Source organism: Natrix helvetica (assembly GCF_964273705.1).
Source record: "Natrix helvetica genome assembly, chromosome: 1".
Lineage (NCBI taxonomy): Eukaryota > Metazoa > Chordata > Lepidosauria > Squamata > Natricidae > Natrix > Natrix helvetica.
The window spans coordinates 234,455,850-234,480,118 of NC_138548.1; the positions used below are offsets into that span (position 1 = coordinate 234,455,850).

Consider the following 24,269-nt stretch of genomic DNA (forward strand, 5'->3'; position numbering starts at 1 on the left):
TAGAGTGGGACACCTTTGAGCCTAGAATATTGCACCTTTTCACAATATTCTAATTTTCTGAGAGTGTGGATTTGGGGTTTTCCTGAGCTGTAAGCCATAATCATCACAATTATGACAAATCACAGCTTGAACTATCTTGCTTTGCATGTAATGAGTCTATCTCATATATTAGTTTCACCTTTTAAATTGCATTACTGAAATAAATGAACTTTTGCACGATATTCTTATTTTTTGAGTTTCACCTCTATAAGTCATGCTTTTAATTGCTTCTATTTTATTAGCAACACCTGCTTTTAAATCAGATTAAATCAAAGTTGAGATACTTACACCACTGCCACGGACTTAATTTCACGTTTTAAGTTGAGGAAATGAACCTTTGCCATAGTCGTGACTTGTTTTTTCCAGAGAGATTTCCTGTTCACCACGCAAGATTTTACTTCAGAGAGCATTAGTAGGCTCTGCTCTAATTCATCAGTAGATATTGTTTCCATTTCCTCTTCTACTTTTTCTGAGTTGAATATACTAAAATCTAAGAAACAGAAAAGAATAGCTTGGGTAACTTTAAATTTAGATTGGGCTACGTGTGTATGAATATATATATATATATAACAGCAACTGGCATGTATTTATGACGGTTCCAGTGTCTTGGGGCCATGTGATCACTTTTTACGACCTTCTGACAAGCCAAATCAATGGGGAAGCCAGATTCATTTAACAACCGTGCTATTAACAACTTCAGTGATTCATTCACTTAATATCTGTGGCAAGAATGGTCATAAAATGGGGCAAAACTCAATAACTATTTGTTTAACAGCAGAAAATTTGGGTTCAGTTGTGGTCATACGTTAAGAACTACAAGTAATTTGAAGGAACCAGTGAAGCTTCCATCCCAAAAATGACATTGTCCAACCCAATTTTAAAAAATGGAAAATTCTACTATTCTATAAGCTGAAATATAATTGAATAATGAAACAATGACAAATGAGACAACATTTATAATATTGTATTTAAAACACAGTAGAGGAAGTTGGGTAGTTCCCCTCCCCCCCTTACCTGCTTGGTCAATCTCCGCTTCAGCTTCCAACTTGAGGAAAACATCCTCCAAGGTTGTCATGGAAACACCATAAGAAATAACACCCAAATGAGCATGGGTATCTAAATCAGCAAACAGCGCTACAAGAAAAAGTAGCAGTGGAGGTTTTAGAAATGAATTTGTAAATGCAATCATATTCCTCTGCAGTGTCCTTTTTTACAGTTGCTCAATGAACGGTCTTCTAATCTCCACAAAACTTTATTCCAAAAGCAGGAAAACAATAATACTTGGGTAATAAATGTATCTGGGCTTGGCTGTTTTCTGTTAAAGTAACCACCAACTAACTCTCTGTATATTAATATTATAGTCTTTGAGCTCAAGTGCAATTAGAAACATAGCCTTCCGCTTTTCTCTGCAATTTAATAAAGAAAAAAAGTTATACCTGAAAATTTGTCCATATCTTTAAATGGTAATGCATATATCAGTTGTTCTTCGTTCTGCTTTAGCAAACTTGATCCGGGGATGTGCTGTCTGATGACAGATGCTGTGGCTTCTGTGTTACAATACCTATCTATGTGCATACTAAGAAACACATATAGTTATCATTGTTTTCCAAGGGGATGCACAACATTCATTATGGGAATAAGAAGAATTACTCCTATGCTGCTGCCTTTATCTGTATTTTCATACTCCAATTCATGAAGGGTATTCATAAATATCATTTATTAGTTACCATCCAAAGGGTGCTTACAAAATGAAGTAGTAAAATTTAATGATTTTCAGCAAAATCTAAACACATCTTAAAAATGACTACTGAATAACCCAACACAAAACTTCAACAATTTTACACTAGAGACCAGAGAAGTCAAGTATGGTTTAAATCGCCTTTAAAAGACACTAGACCACTCAGGAATATATAGGTAGCCCTTACTTACAAGCATTCATTAAGTGACCATTTAAGACTATAATGACACTGAAAAAAGTGACATGACCAGTTTTCATGCTTATAACCATTGCAACATCCTCATGGCCATGTAATCAGAAATTGAACGCTTGGCAAATGATACATACTTATGACCATTGCAGTGTCACAGGGTCATGTGATCCCTTTTTGCGACCTTCTAACAAGCAAAGTCAAGGGGAAAGCCAGATTCATTTAACAGCCATGTTACTTAACAATTGCAGTGATTTACTTAACAATGGTGGCAAGAAAGGTGGTAAAGTGGGGAAAAACTCAACAATTACCGTGTTTTTCAGAGTATAAGATGCACGTTTTCCCCCCAAAAAGAGGGTGAAAATCTGGGCACATCTTTTTTGGTCTCCTGAAACCCCGCCCCGTGCATCCCACTTTTTTACAAAAATTGATGTGCAGAGAGTTGGGAGGCTTGTGGAATGCTCCTGGGGACTGGGGAGAGCAAAAAATGAGTGAAAAAGGGCCCATTTTTCACAAAAATGGGGGTGTTTTTGCCATCCCAAGCCCCCAGGAGCACTCTCGGGCCTTCCAAACTCTCTGCACACCCTGTTTTTTTTTTTAAAGGCTCATTTTTTGCTCATTTTTGCTCTCCCCAGCAGGGGAGGGTTCCCACAGTCTCTGCACGCCCCGTTTTTTGCTTCTTTTTGACCTTCCCAGCCCCCAGGAGCACTCTACAGGCCTCCCAAACCCTCTGCACACCCCATTTTTGCGAACAACGGGCCCGTTTTTCGTCTCCCAAACCCCCATATGTCACGTTTTTGCTTTCCCTGGCCCCCAGGAGCACTTTGCAGACCTCCCAAACTCTCTGCATGCCCCGTTTTTCACAAAAAACAGAGCATGCAGAGGGTCTGGGGGCCAGGGAGGGATTTTTTTTTAATTTACCTCTTCAAAATCTTGGTGCGTCTTATTCTCCAGTATGTCTTATAGTCCGAAAAATACAGTATCTCATATAACAATGGAAATGTTGAGCTCAATTGTCATCATAAGTTAAGGACTACCTATAAAGGGTTCTTCACTAAGAGGTTTAAGCAATAAAGGAGGAGCAGGTAAATAAGACTTACTTGCTGTTTTCCTAGTACATTAATGCAAGCTTAAGCAGTCCTTCAAATAATAACTAGACTCCAATTGTTTAAAGATCAACGTTAAGTATTCTGAATTGAGATTTAAAACTGAACTAGCAACTGACAGTAGGATCGACATTACAGATGAGCAGTCTAGTCTTAACAAAAACTTGAATAACTATACTATACTAGCTGAAGTTCTCAAGTAATTTTCATAGAGTTTCAAGCCAAGCATGGTAACAATGTTAATCATACAATCCAATTCATATTACGATCACCTAACAATGAAAGAATTTCAATTTCAAAGTTATTTCAATGTGTTTAAAGAGTGGAAATACTGAAGCAGGATTGTGACAGACGTTAAAACAGAACAGAAAGTGGTTGTACCTCAAATGATAGCCAATTCCCCATTTTGTCTTAAGGAAAAGGGAAGATCCAAGACATGTCAGCATTCCTTGAGAAATTACAGCTTTCCGATCTAGAAGTAGGCCAGAAGGGATCTTTATCATAAATAGATAACACTTATACGGTAACAACCAAAAGTATCTTATTTATATTATGGATAATATATATCTAACCTAACAGGCATCTAATTGAACATGCCTGCAAGAATGTCTGCTTCATCCATGAAATGGGTACTGAACACTGTCACGTGGTTGGCTTTTCTGTTTTTCAAGAGGTTCCAAACTGTATGTCGGGAGCATGGATCCATACCAGCAGTTGGCTCATCCAATATTAACACCTAAACAACAGCCAGAGGGGGGAAAAACAATAGATAAAACTAGGTATTCATTTTACAAATACAAATGCTGCCTAGCACCAAACCTGTAGGGAAAACAAAATCTTCTAAATAGTGTGGGGAAGGTGGAGAGAAGTCCCATAAAGCCCCAGGATGGGCAGAGTAATTGGGAAAAAAATGTTTGCCGAGTACTGAAGGGAGAAGGAGGCTGAAATATAGTTAATTCCTGCTTAACAATGGCAACTGGGACCAAAATTTGTCTGCTTCTATATGCTGAGAAAGTCCTTTTCTGGAACCTCAGTTCACTGGTGTGGGTGCTATAATCGTTGAGTTGTTTTTGCTTGAATACAGTACTTATTTCTTTTGGTCGGCTGTAATTTTGAATTAAGATTTCTTAATTTTTCTTTATTGACACTGCATATTACTGAATTATATGGTTTAATTTATGCTAATGTTATTTTGAATCTATTTTATAAAGTGTTGTTCAAATAAGTGCCGTAAATATTTTAGATATTAAACAGAAGATCCCAGAGTAAAATTTGGTGTTATTTCTCCGTGAATATGGATGTATACATCTAAATAAAATACCCTTATGTTCTGTAACTCCTTCTAGTATTCTTCAATGAAATGTTTAGGCAACTAGAAAGCCATGTGAAATCTAACCAACTTCTTGTAAGGCTATGTGTTGTGTTTAGTTTAGTTTAGTTTAGTTTATTGTCATTTCACATGGTACAACAAAATTAAATGCTGTCTTTAGTGTACATTATAACTATAACAATAAAAACACAAACATACAACCTTTACTTTCTATATAATTGAAATTGAAAACAATATTGCACTATACCATAGAATTCAATTTGGTTACTGCCCTGGGATAGAAACTGTTTTTCAGCCTATTTTTCCTTGTTTTTATTATCCTGTACTGTCTGCCAGATGGTAATAGTTCAAAGAAAGGGTGCCCAGGATGAGATGGATCTTTAAGAACGTTTTGAACTTTCTTAAGGCAGCGGGAGCTATAAAGCTCATCCAAAGAGGGGAGATGGCAACCAGTGATCCTCTGGGCAATGACGTTGACTCTCTGGAGTGCTGTCCTATCTGCCACTGTGCAACCATACACAACGATGCAGTAAGTTAAAATACTCTCTATGGTGCAGTGATAGAAGGTCACCAGAAGTTTTTCATTCAGTTGTTGTTTCCTGAGAAGTCTCAGGTAGTATAATCTCTGCTGGGCACTTTTGATCAGTGCTGCAATGTGAGTGCCTCAGGTCAGGTCCTCTTTTATGATAATACCCAGACACTTAAAACTGGCCACTTGCTCCACAGAGTCTCCATTGATAATCAAGGACTGGGTGTCTGATCTGTTCCTTCTACAGTCCACTATAAGCTCTTTGGTCTTATTGGTGTTAAGGACCAAGATATTGTGTCCACACCACGAAAGCAACCATTCCACCTCATCTTGATAGAATGCTAATGTTTAAAATGCTCAGATTAAGTAGGGCCAGTTGAGAGGAGGCAGGCTATTCATGTGTGGAAAAAGGTATTAATTGTTTAGGCCTTTGTTGAGGGGACTGCTGCTGTTGAAGACCTGCTTGGGCAAGTATTATTTTATTATTCCCAACTCCCCTAATTTGTACAACACAATTATAGTTCAGCTTGTATGTGGTTTGCAATTGATAATGAGTATTACTACTAGTATTTCAGTTACTTTGCTATTTACCTTTGGATCACCAAGAATTGCAATTCCGATTGACAGCTTTCTTTTCTGTCCACCACTTAGTTTTTTTGCTTGATTATCTTTAATGGGCTGCATATCCAAATCCAATAAAATCTTTTGAACCTTTCAGAATCAAGCATGAACAATATTTAGAGATAATTAAAGCAAATAATTCCATAATTAATCAGGGCATTTATCATGCTATTGTTGCTAAAGCTCAAGGAATCTAAAAGTTTTGTAACTGAACATGATATAATACATTATGAAAATAACTCAAACTCCATTTATTCCCTGCAATTTCAGAAACAACCCTCCTCTGGAAGAGTTAAGGTGAGGTTTCCAAAACCAATACAGTATCTATCTATCTATCTATCTATCATCTATCTATCTATCTATCTATCTATCTATCTATCTATCTATCTATCATCTATCATCTATCTATCTATCTATCTATCTATCTATCTATCTATCTATCTATCTATCATCAATCTATCATCTATCTATCTATCTATCTATCAATCATCTATCTATCTATCTATCTATCTATCTATCATCTATCTATCTATCTATCTATCTATCTATCATCTATCTATCCATCCATCCATCTATCCATCCATCCAATTATTAAAATGTTTTTTTAAAAAAAATCAGTTAATCATATCTTTTTTAAAATATGTCAAACTGGTATTTTGAAAGTTCAGAAGGACAGGTAGCAGGAAAGCCAACAATTACTGATGCTTATACCTATCTCATATCATTCTATTTTATCTTAAATTCTGTAAGTTTTTCTGTTTTAGAAGAGTTCTCAAAATAAGCTAGAATACTATGGAATTTGAATGTAAAAGATGCAGTTAATACATTATTACGTATATGTCCATGTAAAATTATCTTTTATTGAAGGCATATATGGCACATTTTTTTCAATTAAAAATAAATACTTTGTATTCTGCTCACCTCTTGTATCACATAATTGGGAGGTATTCCCTTAATTGCAGCAACTATTGACAAATTTTCTTCCACAGTTAATACATCAAAATATACATCTATTTGTTGACATATGCCAGTTATCTTTCTGGCATCTAGCATTTCATCAATTTCAGAAACTCTGTATCCATAGATTGATGCAAATCCTGATAAAACACAAACAAGGAAGAAAATGATTGCTACTAAAATACATACATTCATGTATACATCACAAAAAATAATGGACTTTTACCATTACTGTGACCATAAAACAGTCAGCAAAATTAGAGACTTCTTCAACTGGAAATCAAGAAAATTTCTCTCTTCCTGAATTTTCCCCACATTTGGGGGGCTTAAAACTAGAAAAACAAAATGAAAGAGTGCAGTATTTTCTGCATGTATATTTCCATAGTTTGTAGAAAGGAAGCCATCGGGCATGGCTACTTGATGTCTTGCATAGCATCTGCCTGGTAGATTTAAGCCTGCAAGATTTGTGCATTCCTTTAATTAAACAGTATCATCTATCAGGATCCCAGAAGTGTGCCTTCTCTGTAGTAGCCCTTTGCACTGAGCTTCCTCCTGAGAGCCAAATGGCCTCCACTCTGCTGTTGTTTAGAACAGCCATGAAAACCTGGCAATTGGTGAGGGAGAGGGAGACCCCTTGCTTCATTCCATTTGGTTTCACATGCTTGCCATATTTTAATCTCATATGCTTTATTGTTTTTATAATACTTTCTTCTTTGATTGTTGTGAGCCACCCGGAGTTGTTGAGAATAAAGTAGCATTGGAATGATGGAGGATGGAGTGATGAAGATGAAACAGTAGGCTTGGCATCATATACATAGCAATTTATTTACAAACTGAAATGTACTTGTCATTGGTGCATGGGTAGAAAAAGAAATATATATTTAGGAAATCAAACAGAACAAAGGGATAAGCAAGAGAACAGCAAAATTACACTCTCAATATCTAATTCCAACATGCTGCAATTATAAGTTTCAGTTAGTTGAAATGGAACTCAATGTATAATTAAAAGGGAGCAGAAATAACTTATTCATAACAGAAATGTCAAGCTATATGCAAGTATTCTGCACTGTATGGGTAGGATATTGCTATGGAAAAATGTGCTATCCTTTCTCCTAAATTCTGGGGTTGAAGTCTTGATCAATATATATATATATGCTGGTCTAGTTGTATTTGGGTCTTTTCCCGTGTAAGATTGTAAAGCGTGATCGGAGCTGCCGTCTTTCTATAAATCTTGGTGGGGGGTTGTTGACTAGGGCTGGTTTCCAGATGTCTGGTAGGCGGGAGGTATTGTCACGTTTATTCATGTTGTGGGGGAATTTCTCTATTTCGATAGCCTCCATAATTATTCACTTGTTGAAGTGTCCAGTTTTGGAGATTAATTTGGTTCCTTCAAAATTAATTTCATGTCCTGTAGCTTTAAGGTCCTGGAAAAGGGAGGAAGTTTTTTCTTTTTTTCTTACTGCGTTCTTGTGTTCTGCGATGCGTGCATTTATTCTCCTGTTCGTTTCTCCTATGTATGTTGCCGGGCAGATTTTGCATGGTATTTCGTACACTCCTTGGTTTTCTAGCTGGATCTTGTCTTTGGGGTTTCTTAAGATGTTTGCTATTTTTTGGTCAGTGTTGAAGTCTGTCTTGATATTGTGTTTGTGGAGAATTTTGCTGATTTTATCTGTGGTGCCTTTGATGTAAGGGAGGAGGGCGATGCCATTGTCCTGTTCTGTGTCTCGGTTTTTTTGGGGGAGTATGTATGTATATGTGTGTGTGTGTGTGTATGTGTGTATGTGTGTGTATGTGTGTGTATGTATGTATGTATGTATGTATGTATGTATGTATGTATGTATCCTAAAATAGTGCATTTTCTCTTTACTTGCCATTAAATATGGCAAGTCAAAATTATTTTGATCATACTTACCATCAGAAGGTGGGCACAATCCACAAAGAATGTTCATTAATGTTGTTTTGCCAGTTCCACTATGTCCAAGTAATGCTGTAATCTGGCCCTCATATATATCAAAGGATAAATCTAATAAAATAATGACATGATTATGCCAACAAGGGAGAAGTAAATTATGTTATACCACACTACTAATCATTATATTACTATTAAACAAATACACTTAATACAAAACTGCATTCACCTTTGAAAAACAATTTATGTTTAACATAATATTAACATAATCAACTCACAGATTATTTAATATGCTATTTAACAGGAACTTGCCAACATGCAGGTTTCTAGTTATCAGAGGACAAGAAAACCCCAATTAAACTTCAAGGATTTTTATTACGATAAATAGTTGAAAATACCCAAATTCTTACTTTTTAAAACCTCCACAGTTTCACCTTTTTTAACAAAAGATTTCTGGACAGAGTTGATTCTGAAAGAAAACATTGTAATTTAATTGTTTTTAATGAAATATTTCAGCAAAATAAAAGCAAGCAATATGAAATGATCATTATGTTAGCATGAATATTACTCAAATCTAAATTAATACTAACTGAAGACTCACAAAGCACAGTTGAAAGTTTCTCAGTTTCTGAGAGCTCTTAAATAGGGAGCATGTCTAAATTCAGCATCCTATTTTTCCCTTGGATTTTAACTTTCTTGTCAATGTAAGAAATAGTTGTTGAATTCAGTACAATACTGGTATTAAATTCTAAAGACACTGTATATCACTGGCACTTACAGAACATCTGCTCAACGACTTTAACATTGATTCCCAATATAAAGCCAAATGGGTCACTGAACGTCCAGATATAGGTAGATATATAAATGACTCCACAAAAAGGGTACTACCATGTCAGCAATGGATAATACTGAATAGGATTTGCACCTCACACGGTGTCTGCTGGGACTCTCTGTATAAATGGGGGAATAGTATCCTCCTCTAATTATGATTGTGGGGTCTCATGCCAAACTGTAGATCACATTGTGACTGGCTGAGGGCATATAATGGTCCAGTATCTGATTTTAACATAAAGGATGCTGAGCTTCAATGGTTAGAAAGCCTAGACTTTGGTATTTGAACATAGAAATTTTTAACATTTATATTTTATTATGTTTTACTAATTGAGGTCAAATATTAATATATATTGCTAGTCCCTGTATGATACACCATACTCTAAATAAATGAATAAATTCATGTTTGAAATACTAAAAAAAAAAGTTGACAGAACAGTTCTACATGTGTGAAAGGATATGGATCAATTTGTTTTAGTACTAATTCATGTACAAAGATTTCCTAAGCACCTAGTAAAACAACTTTCATTATATTCAATACAAACCACGATAATTTTCTCTCTAGAAAGTTTCTACATGTTGAACATTCAGGCTGATGTAGCTACTTTATTTACCTCAGCCTCTAGGCAAAAATTACCGTCTGACTATGTTTGATGCAAGCAGTTTAACTTTTATGATCAATTAGATGCTTGCTATATACAACTCACATATCTAATGCAATTCCTACATGCAGATAGCATGAGTGGTTTTTACACGTAATGGCCAGATTTACTCATGCTTACTGACCATTGATTTAAATTATAGTTTATAAACACTGATAGTTTCAGTGTTTTCTTGCTATAATTCTTTATCTACCTAACCCAATTTTGGGATTTAGTAGAAAAATGATTTTTTTTTTCCAAAGTGAACTTTCTCTTTGCCAACAATTTAAAAAAAAATAAAGGATTTCGCAGAGCATCTGAATTGATGCTCTAAACAGAATGCCCCCAACATTGAAAAACCGCATTCCTTCAAGCCTCGTGTGGTCACTTTCAAGGGTCTTCTGTAGATACACAAGCATGATCCTCAATGACCATTCAAGCAGTGACTGTTCAAATTTATAATGGTACTGAATGACTCCACTTATGACTGGTGCTTGTATTTGACAGTCATGGCATCCTTGTGGTCACATGATCGCAATCCCATGCTTGCTCAGCATTCTTCTTTCAATTACAATGTTGCAGTATCCTACAATCATATGATTACCATTTGCAATCTTCACTGCCAGCTTCCAATAGGCAAAGTCAATGGGAAAGCTGGCAAAAGGTCACAAATGGTGACGTGATGTCATGGTTAATGATACTATGGGGTTCACTTAAGAATGGTCGTTGCTACGCAATGCAGTCATGTGACATTACATTTTATGACTGGATCACTTTGAGATAGAAATTCCAGTCCCAGTTACCATCAATAAGTGAGGATTACCTGAACACTTTATTTTTTGTTGTTACCAAAGCGAAATGACTCGCATGACATAAAAAGATCCTCAAAACAGCTGGGTCAGATATGGTGCTTAAATGCTTTAAACAAAAATTTTGGAAGTAGGTTTTTTTTTCCCCCGAAGTGAATTCTTTATACAGTCTTTTAAAAAAACTCTTGGCTTCAGGGAATTCACATATAAAATTCATTATATAATATTTACATTGTATGCACTAAAACCCTCAAACTCAATCTTAGTCCATAGTGGCTGATCATATAAGCTTCTGAGTTATCAAACTTAGGTAAGAAATTTAGGTAAGAAACTTCAAATTAGGTAAAGAAATATTAGCACCTGGCTTTAGCAATTGAAAGGAAACCACAGAATAGCCAATCATACCTGATAGCTTCTTTTCCTTGAAACTCTGATGATACAGCTTCAATGATCTCATTGAAATCTAAGTTCCCATTAATACTGCTTTCATACAATTCTTTGTAATTTTTTGTTCTCTTTGACCAAAATGAGGGCTTGAGAAAGAAAAAAAAACGTCTACGCAATCCATATTCTCCTGAACAATAAAAGAAAAATAACATCTACAAATATTAAATGCTGCTAGTTATAATATATAAACATTTAAAATATATATGTTCACTTATGCTGGTCTATGATTAAATTATTTTCATTAATTATAGGTAGTCCTCGACTTATAACCATAATTGAGCCCAACATTTCTGCTGCTTAATGAGACAGTTGTTAAGTGAGCTATGCCTCATCTTATGACCCTTCTCAGCACCATTTTTGAGTGAATCACTGCAATTGTTAAGTCAGTCACATGGTTTTTAAGTCAATCTGGCTTCCCTATTGTCTTTACTTGTCAGAAGGTCACAAAAAGCCCCCAGAACACTGCAACTGTCATAAATATGAGTCAGTTACCAAGTGTCTGAATTTTGATCACATTACCATGAGGATGCTGCAATGGTTGTAAGTGTGAAAAACGGTCATAAGTCATTTTTTTCAGTACTGTTGTAACTTTGGTCAGTAAACAAACTGTTGTAAGCAAGGAGTACCTGTACCAAGCTCCAGCAAAAGAACATGGTCTTAAATTTTCAGTATAAAATGAATCAAAACTCTATTGCTCAAATAGATCAAGAAGTATATCACTGGGTTCATATATCTCACTATGCCAAAATGCAAATTGAGTTTTCCTTATGAGCAACATATTTTTTAAGAGATGGTTTAACATCCAGAATGAACCCATCTGTGGTGAACTATTTTTTTAATGTAACAAGAGTATACATGAAATAAACTATGCACAATAATATTCAACAACTGGCATAATTTATTCTCATGCATTCCGAGTATTTATACTTTATAATGCCTTCGATACATTGGAAAGATGCAATGCGCAAGTAAAAGTTTCACTTGTAACTTTAACTCCGAGGTTAAGTACTTTCCCTACCTCAACATATAGAGAAATTTTCTCTATTAAACTAGAAGTGGTTTTGGACTGGAATATAATTATATGCACTCTAGCCCAGTTTAAATAGAATGGCAAATTCTGATTTGCTGCCAATCTAAAATGAAAAAGAGACATCTGAATGTAAATTGCTATTTTTTTTTATTAAAACAGACTTGCAACTTTTCAAGAAAAAAGGTATAAACAGTTCAAATATTTAATGAACTGTATGTCAGATTGTATATTATTGTCCTTAAGAGTTTTTCATACATTTTTCCTATGATTCTCTGAGAGACAATGGTTATGTAAACTATAACGGCTAAAGCAATTAGTTCAGGCTTATTAAGTGTCAATTTTTAAAAACTGAATGCTATATTGTAATACATATGAAATAACACCAGAAATAGTCATAAATTTAACTTTCAACAAATGTACTAACTAGTGCTATGAAGCAATCATACTATACTTTTGTATCAAGTACTCGGACTGCAAAAAATATCCCTGCAGAGAAATGTACTGAACCTTCAGAATGTAGGTATCGCTACAAATATATATATAAAATGCACATTGCTGATACATATATCTTTTTTTTTTATAAACAAAGTTTTATTGTTTTTTTTTAGAAATTTACAGGGAAAAAGGTAGTGGAAAAAGTATACAAATTTTGGCAGTTGCGAAGTGCGGTAGGTGCCCCCTCCCTCCATACTCATAATATACATCTAAACAAAGTCATTAGTACATAGTAGTATATAGTCAGCATATTAATTCAATTGGTAATTTCGATCACTTTATGATACATATATCTTGAGTTTTGAATTCAATGCAGATCAAATAAATGATTAAAGTTCGTTGAAATCATTATTCTTAGTCATTCAATCATACCTGGAATAACCTGATCCAAGTAAACGGCTAATAGAAGGTAAAGCACACTATCAAGAGCCAGGAGCAGCATAGCAATAATTAGTGGATAAGGTCCATAAGTTAAGTTTGAAAAATTAACTCCTTCTTCATAATCTTCTAAGTGCATAACCTGCAAGCAAATATGGAATTTGAAATATTATTTGGAATACCATCATAGCATTAAAATATTAGGGAAGTAATTAACACTTATGGCACACCATTGCAATTTAGTACAACTTGGCACATAAGAATTCTTCCATTTTAGCAATGAATTTGAAACCACTTTATTCTTAAGGATTCATCATTGATCTGGTTAGGTTAGGTTGGGTATTTTGGATACAGCTTGTTTATTGTTTACTTTTATAATTAGCTTTACTCATACTAATTTTAATATTTCTAAAGTTCATTCTTATCTTCAAACTCAGGCAATTAATACATATTAAAAACAAGCACACATTTTACTGCACATATAAGTATCACCATGTTTTCAAATGGTCATAGTCTTTTGTCCTGTTGATCCACATTTTTTATTGCAAATTTCAAAACCTGACTATATTGCAAACTTACTTTTTGATCTGATATGTCATATAAACTCATGACTCTTTATGAAAAAAATATTAAGCAGTAATCTGGTATCTTTCAATTCCTATTCTAAAAGTATTGGTATGTTACAGAAATCAATCCTTGATTTTTTTAAAAAGTATTTTTAACTGATAAAGAAAATAGCAACAAGCAAATAACATGTTTACTGCAAGTATAGAACAAGGCAAATATTGTATCTATGTCTGCCTTTCTCTCACTAGTGTCTATAGATGGGATCTGAATCGTAAAAAGTTGTATAGCAATATACAAATAATATATTTTACTAACCTGTGCAACGCCAATTAAAAATGTGCATTGACACAGAGGGCTTACCAGCCACACAAAGGATTTTGGAATATCCTCTACCAGGAAAATTGTCAGACCCACAATACCAAAAACCAGGGTTGACAAAAACTCAACTGTACCAACATGTTTTGATTTTTTGAAAAGAGGAGTCAACATGAATGCAAAGAAAACCTAAACAGAAAAGAAACAATTATTTCAATGCGTTAGAAACTTTACAGTAAAATGCTGAAATGATGATCTCTATGTTGATATTGCAATAATTACAATCATTTAAATTTAACATACCAATTGTTTTCATTGGATTTTTTTTTAATTTTTAAATTGTATGTTTTGGGGGTGGCCAAAGGATTTAAAAGTCAGAGATGATCAAGGTATTTCTAAATTTCTAGAATAACCTGGTTTTCATAGACTGCAATATTCAATTTTATTGAACGTATAAGTAAAAATATAAAATGTAATATATAAAAGAATTCTCCTAAAGGCAAGATATATTTTCATTGTGAGTTGAAAAAATAATACTGTATTCAAGGACAAATTATCTTTCCAAACAGAACCCTTTCCAGTTCAAGAATGTCAGTGACTGAGAGACAACTGAAATCATGACATTCTATGTATATTTAGTTTTGTTAATTGATGTGTAAATAATTAAAAATGAGAATAGCAATGTGCTGATTATATAATTTGCACAACTGTTCCATTGTAAGAATGGACAACAAATTCAATATACAGAACCAGACCAGAAACAAATAAAAAGCTAGATCACGTACTTATATTTTCATATAATAATGTCATGTTATTAATATAATTTCAATATTAGTGCATTTTGGACTACATAAATATTTGCTATTAATAGTGATGCCTGCAATCATCACAAATTGTTTCTGAAGACAGAAAACAGGTAAATCAGAAAATATACTCAAAACAAAATAAGAAACATCTGTTAAGCTATCTAAGCAAATAAAACTGCATCAGACCTTTGCCAGCTATCATTCAGTGAAAAGAAAACCACAGCAGTAGCAAATTGCATATGTAGGTCAAATAAGACTCTAAAACATAACTGGTAACCACAATATAGTAACACTGACCACACGTACACCCAAACACTTACGGAAGATATTCCATACAGGAAAAAAAGAAGAAATATCACAAAACTGCTACTTTTGGAGAAAAGCGACGAGAACGTTGCAATGACCGACATAAGAAGAGACATGACAAATACCAGACTGGTGTACAGTAGGACCCAAGAAAGCCTAAAAAAGAAAACATACAATGAAGATTCATGAATTCAAAGCTGTAAGTATTACTACACAAAGATAACTTACCTCTGCTTCAAAGATCAGCAATCTTTTCAGGCAGCAGGCACCATCATGCTATTTTGCACAATGTTGCAGACATCAAAAAAATAAATTTAGCAAATGTAAAAGGCAGAAATCTTGTGGTGTTTAATGTAGCAACAGATATTTTACAATATTTTGTTATCTGGAAAGACGGTGACCTAGGTATTTTTTAAATTGAGGATTCAAAGAACATAATTCAGTGGTATCATAGATAACATTATAACTGCCATTATTGTTAATCCATGTTCTAGCTCTTTCAAAAAGCAATCATGCAATTAAAAAATGAATCTTTTTGTGAGCATTATCATCCATCCATCCAATTTATATAGCTGCCCATTTCATCAAGTAATTCTTGGTGGCAATAAAACTGGGTTAGTCCCCTTTAAACAAAACGTTTTTAATTGAAAACCTCTTGCTCTTGGCATGTCCACAGACAGTATTATGTGTAAACCAAACTATTCCAATTTGTTGCACAAATTGTGTTCATAAGAAATTGGTTTAGTGAATGTTATCAATGTGTCTAGGTAGCCCACTAATAGGAACACAGAGGTGTTACATTCATGCAACCTAACATGAAGAATTACATAACTCTGCAACACTGTTAATACAAAAGACAAAAGCTTTGCAAATATCTAGGCAAGTAACCGGTAGGTATCTAGTAGGACTCCAAAGTATTTTGGATGTGATTCCGAAAAGATGCTCTAGAGCAGGTGGCACGTGGAGCCATTTGTCAGGGCACGCGAGGCGCTGCCCTGTCAGCTGCCCAGCGCACGCATGCGCGCGCTGGCCAGCCGACTTCATCGTTTTTAAAAGCCATTTTAAAGCACACGACCCCCCTGCGCTCCCCCCACTTGTGGCACGCGAGCCAAAAAAGGTTCGCCATCGCTGCTCTAGAGCAGTGGTTCCTAAAGTGGGCGGTACCGCCTTCTGGGGGCAGTGGGATGACTTAGGGAGGCGCTAAGAGGCAAGGGGGGTGGCAGGCGGCAGAGGAGCCGCGCTGAGCCTACAGCTTCAGCTGGCCAGCCTGCCATAAATGCCCCTTCTTCGTTGATCTACTCGATACTACCACTGCTGCTTCTCGTTGCTGCTGCTGTCCGCCGCAGCGACTTAAGCAAGAGCAGAATCGATCCTAACTGCCAGCAGCCTCAACCACCGCCCAGCAAAAGAGAGGGGGGGAAGAGGAAAAACATACAGAGAGCGTGCAACCGAGCAGAGGGGGGGGGAGTCAAAACAACTAAATCGGAAGACACTGAGCCGCTCCCACGCGGCGGCTAGGCACACATCGCTCAGGGCTTTTTCCCTCCCTCCCCTCCCCTGTCCAGACCGAGCGCCACGGCTCGGAACATGTGTGCTCCCTGAGCCCGCCGCAGACATGGGCCGCTTAATGTGCAATTAATTGTTAGTTTTGAATTTTACTGTTACTATCTTCCTTCCATCGTGCAAACTGCCCAGTCACATGACCCCCCAGCCATGCCTACCAAGCCACGCCCACAGAACCAGTAGTAAAAAAAATTGAATTCCACCACTGGGTGGGGGGCACTGAGGATCAGTTTGTAGCACCAAGGGGACGGTGGACTGAAAAAGCACAGGAACAAGAATTTGTTTGCAAACTATCTTCTTGGGAAAAGATGCTATTGTCTCAAAGAGTTAGCCACTACTTTCATACCTGTGCATATTCTAAAACAGCCTTTGGAAAACATATCCAAAACACCGCACAGCTCTAATATCGAAAGTCAGCATTGACCCCAACAGAGGAAGCAGCAATAATATTAGAACAAATTTTAATTACATGGCAGTTGTTTCATGACTATGGGGATTTTTCAAGAAAATAGAGGAATACCTTAAGACCTGCCCTTTACACAAAGTGTCATTGCTCTGGAAAAATCCTTCTATAGTATCTTAAAATAAAGTTCATTGAATTTCCCAAAATTTTCTTTTTTATCTTGCTTCATCAGTTCAAGATGCTTCTAAATTCACAAGAATACAAATGTATTTTTCTATGTATCTCTAACATATAAAAGAGCCATGGTAGCACAGTGGTTAGAATGCAGTTCTGCAGGCTGTTCGATTGTGACCAGATCAAGGTTGACTCAGCCATCTATCCTTCTGAGATCAGTAAAATGAGGACCCAGATTATTGGGGATAATATGCTGACTCTAAACCGCTTAGAGAAGGCTGCAAAGCACTGTGAAGTGGTATATAAGTCTAAGGGGTGTGTGTGTGTGTGTGTGTGTGCGTGCGCAATTTTGCCTTAAAATATGCAGAAATGTTTCTAATATAAGTTTTTTCCACTTTAAGGAATTTGTTTATGGAATTCCTTTGTTTAAGAAATTTCAAAAAAAGATTGTTTAAAACTAGGCTTTGTGATAACTAGTGTAAATCCTTCAAGAATGCTAATTATTCTTTGAACATACTATTTAATGAGAAAGAGAGGGAGGAAGGGAGGGAAAATGAACACAAGTGTGGTACTAAAATTTCTGGTAATGTTATTTAGAGGAAAAGCTAGCTGTCAATGGACATATTTCTTTTTTTAAACTAGACTGCCCCCAAATTTTCCAGAGGAAGAAAACTAAACAACTCTTATCATATTAATTACATTTTTAAAAAGGAGGGGGCGGGGGGGGTAAGAAAAGCATCTGCAGTTCCACCAATCAAGTGCTTCATGCATCCTCTTTATATCTGCCAATTTAAAGCTTTGTCATGCATATGCACCCGAAATTTAAACTGAGAATCTGTACACAAGCATGTCAGTTTTTTCAAGCATTCAGCATAACAGTATCAATCCAGAAAAGCAGTTTACATTTAAAGAGACATCTCTAAATTAACTTTGTACCTGTTTACAAAGTAACTCCGTTAACATATATACACAGTGTTGATAGGCCAGTGATGATATAATTGTGACCAAAGACTGCAAACATTTCAAGTGTCACTTTTATTTTCAAAATTGCATCTGATTCTTCACATAGCTCAGTGTTCAAAATATATCACAAGGTAGCCATATCTATCCAAACTAAGAAATAGTCTAGGAATGTTTGAGAGCAGCCTGAAATATTTTCTATAGACTTTTTCATTTTGAGCCACAATCAAGATGTTGTACCTTTTCTTTCAAACTGTATAACTGAACAAGAACTGCTGCGGTTGTTTAACAATGAAGAACTAAGGAACTTACTCACCAAAAGGCAGTGTCATGAAGACCCATTAACATTAAAAATTGTTTTAATTTCTTCTCTTTTTCTGCCACAATATGGATTGCCAAGTAATAACCAAAAGGCGAAAAGGCAATCACTAAATAAATCAGAATGATGGCACGAGGAAAATAATCTATTTCCAAAATAGCAGATTCCCCCATCATGACAGCTTTTGTTTGTTCCAGTTCTTCTAAAACTGAATGATTGGTCTTCAGCTGAAAAAAGAAAATGACTGTTAAAACCAGCTTTTGGAATAGCTTCTGCTAATAAAGAAACAGTATATCCAAAGCTGTAAAACAATTTACGACAGACCTAATTTATCACATTTTTCAGAGTATAAGACACACTGGAGTATAAGACGCACCAAGGTTTTGAAGAGGCATTTTTTTTAAAAAAGTAGGTAGGTAGGTAGAGGGATAGAGAGGGAAAGAGAGAGAGAGAGAGAGAGAGACAGTAGGTAGGTAGGTAGATAAAGGGATAGAAAGAGAGAGAAATAGAGAGAGAGAGTAATAGAGAAATACAGTATGTAGGTAGGGAGAGAGAGAGACGGTGTAGGTAGGTAGGGAGAGGGATAGAGAGAGAGAAATAGAAAGAGAGAGAAATACAGTAGATAGGTAGGGAGAGAGAGAGAATAGGTAGGTAGGTAGATGTTTCCAGATGTATTTATCCATGTGCTGGACAAAGAAATCACTGACAATCTGCAGCACCTAAGACTTTGTTTCTGCTGGCACAGCACTTGATCAATCTAATTCTCATCAATCACTTTAACTAAAGAGCTTTCCGAAAGGGGGGAAAAGTTTTTGCACTTTCCAAACCTCCCAAAAACAGCCCGTTTTTCGCGAAAATGGGTCCGGTTTTTTTGTTAAAAAGGCCTGAATAGCCTTGTGGGGGGGCTTGCAGTGTGCTCCTGCGGGGTGGAGGGGCCAAAAACGAGCAAAAAACGGCCCCGTTTTTTTGTCAAAAAATTGCATGCATAGACTTATGGAGGATTATAGAGTGCTCTTGGGGCTGGGGGGGGGGCAAAAAACAGCCCATTTCTTGCTCATTTTTGCCCTCCCCAGCCCCCAGGAGCTCTCTGAAAGCCTCCATAAGGCTATGCACGGCCATTTTGGTGAAGGGGCGGGGCTTCGGGAGGCAAAAAATGCTGTATTCGATGTATAAGACCCACCCAGATTTTCAGCCTCTTTTTTGAAGGAAAAAGGTGCGTCTTATACTCCGAAAAAAATGGTATCTATTTTATATCTCTACGCAAAGTATTTTAAGTTTAACAAAGGCGGTCTGGTTTATTTTATATATATATTTCTGTTTTTTTCTATTGACTGCTCAAATTTTAGAATGAAGTGGGATAAATAAAATAGGACATTAAGATAAAAATGCTCTATATCAAGGGATAGAAAACCTGGTTAAAGAACACCTACTAGATTAGGCAAAAAAAAACCTATAAATCAACTTTCTAATACATTTATATTAGTCCAGTTGCTGCCCAGTGATTTTTAGGTTGATCAGATTGAGGAGACTGAATTTCAATTACTGGTAATCAGGTTAAAAAGCTATTAAACTATTGGCACATTGTTTGAAGCAAAAGAACCAATAGAATTTAATTTCTGAAATTGTTGTAGTTGATAGGCAGAAGTTGTTAGATTCAGAAGCTTTTAATAATCAGTTTTCCCCCTTTTTTAGAAGTCGTTTTATAAATTGAATCAGTGGTAATTAATATATTAATCTCTTTATGAGTCAGATAAATATTCAGCAATATCACAAAGTAACATTGATGTTTTGAAAGCTCGTGCCACTTTATTTAAGAAGCATTGGAACTGATCCAATCATTGCAAAATGGTTCGGTTCCTGGTCTGGATGGTTTCCAAGTGGAATGGAATAAACTGTGGTACTGACAAGACTTTGGAAATACTATCAATAGCAAAAACAAAACAAAACAAAAATATTATAGATCAAGTCAATCCAAAGGAGGCACACAGGATTGGGCACAAATTATTAACAGCCGTGGTGGTGCAGTGGTTAGAATGCAGCAGCGCAAGCTAATTCTGCCATCTGCCAGCAGTTCAATTCTCATTAGCTCAAGGTTGAGTCAGCCTTCCATCCTTCAGAGATGGGTAAAATAAGGATCCAGATTGTTGGGAACAATTTGCTGTCTCTGTAAATCACTTGAGGTCTGTAAAGCACTGCGAAACGGATATAACTCTAAGTGCTAATGCTATTATATTCTGAACATATTATGCAAATGTAATTTTGGGAAAGGCAGAAGTAAAAAGAATCAGAAGATAAACAGCAACAAGGTGGATGGATTCAATTAAAAGTCCTGGTCAGTGCACAGTTGGAGGATGCCTGAAGAGACAGATAATCCTATTGTCCCCAACTATCAACAATGACTTATTGTAACTGCATAATGAATTAAACAGTCAATACAAGGAAACACAATTATATATATATATTTCTGGTGAAAATATAAATCCAAAATATACTTTGTTTACATTCATGTAGCATCTCAAGCAAAAGAATTTCATATTCAGCTATTAATTATGAACATTAATTCAAAATTCAGTCAAACACTTAGGTGACTATTACAGGGACTCAATTAGCTTGTGCACTGTCTAGATTTGAAGAGAAAACCATAATATCAAGACTTGATAGACAAATTTGACTTGGAAACATTTTTTCAATCAAATATAGCATTAAGGACCACTCAAAAAATGCTCTGTGTTCCAAATTACCTACTGTATTTTTCTCAAATTCAGATCACTGCATAGCTTAACTGCTCACTTGGATAAAGCATTTTCGTATATAAAAAATAAATAAATATTATATTGTATTTTGACTAATACAAAGAAATATTGAGTTGTATGCTAATCATTTATATTTACCTTAATAATAGCTGCATCAATGCAGATCTGGAGAGCTGTAAATCCATACCGCCAGTAGGTTTCAGCTTCACATATCTTGGAAGGATTTGGACAACTGGCTGTAAAAAAATTTAAAAAAACTTTTTTTTGCTATCTAACTATTCCACATCAAAAATAGGCTAATGTTTCTGCCATATAAATGGAAAAAGTTATTTTATCTTCAACTAAGTTGTTATCATATTGGCATGAATAAATTGATCTATAGTTTCATACTAGGATATAAGATTTCATATAAAATATATGAGAAAAGAAACTGATATTTAATATAGCCTTCTTCCAAATAGGCACTCATAAAAAAACCATAATGAAATTAAGACAAAAATATTAGCAGCATATATTCTTCTTCTTTAAAGTTTACAGTCATTCATAGTTGAAGCTGTACTACAGTATCTTTATTAGTGAAAAATAAAAGATATACATGTAAAGAAAGCGAGTTCATCCTGAAACATTTAAAACATGTACATCTTCTAAACGCATATGGAAGGATTACAAATATAATATCACAGTATTAGACATTTTTTTTATTTTATATAGTAAAGCATCATATTCTACAAATCTTCATTTCCAATCGATGGCATAAGTTACATTTATATCTTTATGCTGTTTATATAATTAAAACTAAAATCATTAAGGGTTTGTGAATCTAATTCCAACATTCAATCAGTTTGGGATCATCGTTTCAATTAAGCAATTCTAAAGGCTTCAGAAAACCAAGTTAATTTTATCTGATTTTCTAAACTGATTCAGACACATCAAATCAAACCATTTGGTGGAGCAAACTGACTTCAAATTAAATGTCCAGCAGATATAATCTCCATTTGCAGTATATTGAATGACTATATGCCTTTTTGGTAACAAAATAGGAATATTTTTAAAATACATATGGAATCTATGCATAAGTATCTAAAAGTATGGTAATTCTGTAAATTGAGTAATAAATTATAAACATAATTTTACAAAAGATCACTCCTATGTCTGAGAAAAATCAAATATTGATATATATATTTAAATACCTCTTGATTCCACATGAATTGCAGAAACAGGAACTTTTGTAGGAGGAAATCTAAGTTGATAGGACATAGAATCCTTAAAAATTACACCCACAAAGTTCCAGGGACCACGAAAAAAAGCCTCTTGCATTTCTTGCTCAGTTAGAAATTCTTCAGTAGTGATTCCTATAAAAGAAAAGTATTTCTTCTCATTATTTTCATCTCCGATTCTTTGTACCAATACAAGTGCAAACATATCTATAACTATCTCATTTATTAACCATATAATTTTTTTTACATATAACATTCAGCGTAAAGTATATCTGAAGGTACTGATGTCAAATTAAATTTTTAAGTCTCTTGTTAAAAATGTGGGATTTTTTAAATGCATAGAGTATGTATACTTGCAAAATACAGAACTTATTTTGAGAGGATCAGTTTAGGTCTATAGTAGTGATGGCGAACCTGTGGCACGCGAAGCCATTTGACAGGGCACGCGAGGTGCTGTCCTGTCAGCTGGCCAGTGTGCATGTGCGTGCTGGCAAGCTGAGTTCACCCTTTTTTAAAGCATATTTCGCCCTCTCCAGACTCCAGAGCATTTATAGAAGCCTGGGGAGGGCGAAAAGAGCCCCCCTCCCCCCCCGGAGCACAAAAAATGGGCCCTACGGGCAAACCGGAAGTTCAGGAATGGACTTCTGGTTTGCTCGGAGGGTCGTTTTGACTGCTCTGGAGGCTTCAGGGAAGCGTCCTGAAGGTCCGTCAAGCCTTCGGGGCGCTCAAAACGACCCTCCTATAAAGCCTCAGGAGCCTGGGGAGGGCAAAAAAAGCATGCACAAAATGGGGTGGTCGCACCTGTAGTGCGCACATGCGCACTGGGGGGTCACACATTATTATGGGTGCAGCATGCCTACACACGACCCCCCTGCGCTCCCCCCACTTATGGCACACGAGCCAAAAAAGGTTCGCCATCGCTGGTCTATAGAATAGAATTCTGTGTGCAGGTAGTCTTTGACTTACAATAGTTCATTTAGTGAGTGTTTGAAGTTTCATCACTGAAAAAGTGACTTATGACCGTTTTTCACACTTATGACCATTGCAGCATCCCCATGGTCTAATGATCAAAATTCAAACACTTGGCAACTGACTCTTATTTATGACAGTTGCAGTCCTGAGGTCATGTGATCACCATTTGCAACCTTCTGACAAGCAACAACTGCAGTGAATCACTGAACTGTGGCAAGAAAAGTTGTAAAGTGGGGCACAATTCATTTAATAACTATCTCACTTAGCAAGAGAAATTTTGGGCTCAATTGCGGTCATACATTGAGGACTACCTGTCCTCAAAAGGCATGGGTTTTCAACACAGACTGCATTATAACCAGATTCTTTCATCATGAGGAACAAAGATATAAGAACCATTGTCCTGGCCAGTGCCCAGTCAGATGAGGTTTAGCTCCATTGGATACATATCCAGTGGTTCTGGTCCTTGCTGTTAGGGGGCATTAATCGATTTGTTTTGTTCACATGGCACTTGCTGGACCCTAGGTGAAATTTGGATCTGCAGCCTCGGAACCTCTTTTCTATTATCAAATACGTTAGAATACAGCTTTTATTATTAATTTTATGTATTTATCACATTTGTATCCCAGTCCAATCACAAGAACTTCAATGGCTCAAAGAGAGTATAGGATGATTGATTCATTTGGGACACCAGTAAGAGGCATATTACGAGAATAAGCTTTAGAAGGAAAACAAAAATAAACAAATGGGTGTTAATATAAAAGAATATTTATAAATATTTAATATGAAATAACATGAATGCAATTATATGAAAATAACATGTTTAATCTATTTTTCTAACTGCATCTTCCTAGCAAATACAAGAAA

The 24,269-nt window shown here is 35.6% G+C and overlaps 1 protein-coding gene across 1 annotated transcript in view; it reads right to left on the reverse strand.

Moving 5' to 3' along the window:
• LOC309399111 (cholesterol transporter ABCA5-like) overlaps positions 1-24,269 on the reverse strand; it is a 78,542-nt gene that overhangs the window by 46,574 nt on the left and 7,699 nt on the right. The window contains exons 4-19 of the mRNA XM_081966609.1: positions 22,407-22,568; positions 21,355-21,452; positions 18,461-18,690; positions 15,059-15,200; positions 13,933-14,121; positions 13,045-13,192; positions 11,106-11,274; positions 8,830-8,888; positions 8,423-8,533; positions 6,475-6,650; positions 5,524-5,643; positions 3,671-3,809; positions 3,455-3,545; positions 1,476-1,615; positions 1,054-1,173; positions 328-529 (exon numbers count right to left, since the gene is read on the reverse strand). Of these exons, the coding sequence (XP_081822735.1) occupies positions 328-529; positions 1,054-1,173; positions 1,476-1,615; positions 3,455-3,545; positions 3,671-3,809; positions 5,524-5,643; positions 6,475-6,650; positions 8,423-8,533; positions 8,830-8,888; positions 11,106-11,274; positions 13,045-13,192; positions 13,933-14,121; positions 15,059-15,200; positions 18,461-18,690; positions 21,355-21,452; positions 22,407-22,568 (2,296 nt within the window). The remainder of the gene's footprint in view (positions 1-327; positions 530-1,053; positions 1,174-1,475; positions 1,616-3,454; positions 3,546-3,670; positions 3,810-5,523; positions 5,644-6,474; positions 6,651-8,422; positions 8,534-8,829; positions 8,889-11,105; positions 11,275-13,044; positions 13,193-13,932; positions 14,122-15,058; positions 15,201-18,460; positions 18,691-21,354; positions 21,453-22,406; positions 22,569-24,269) is intronic.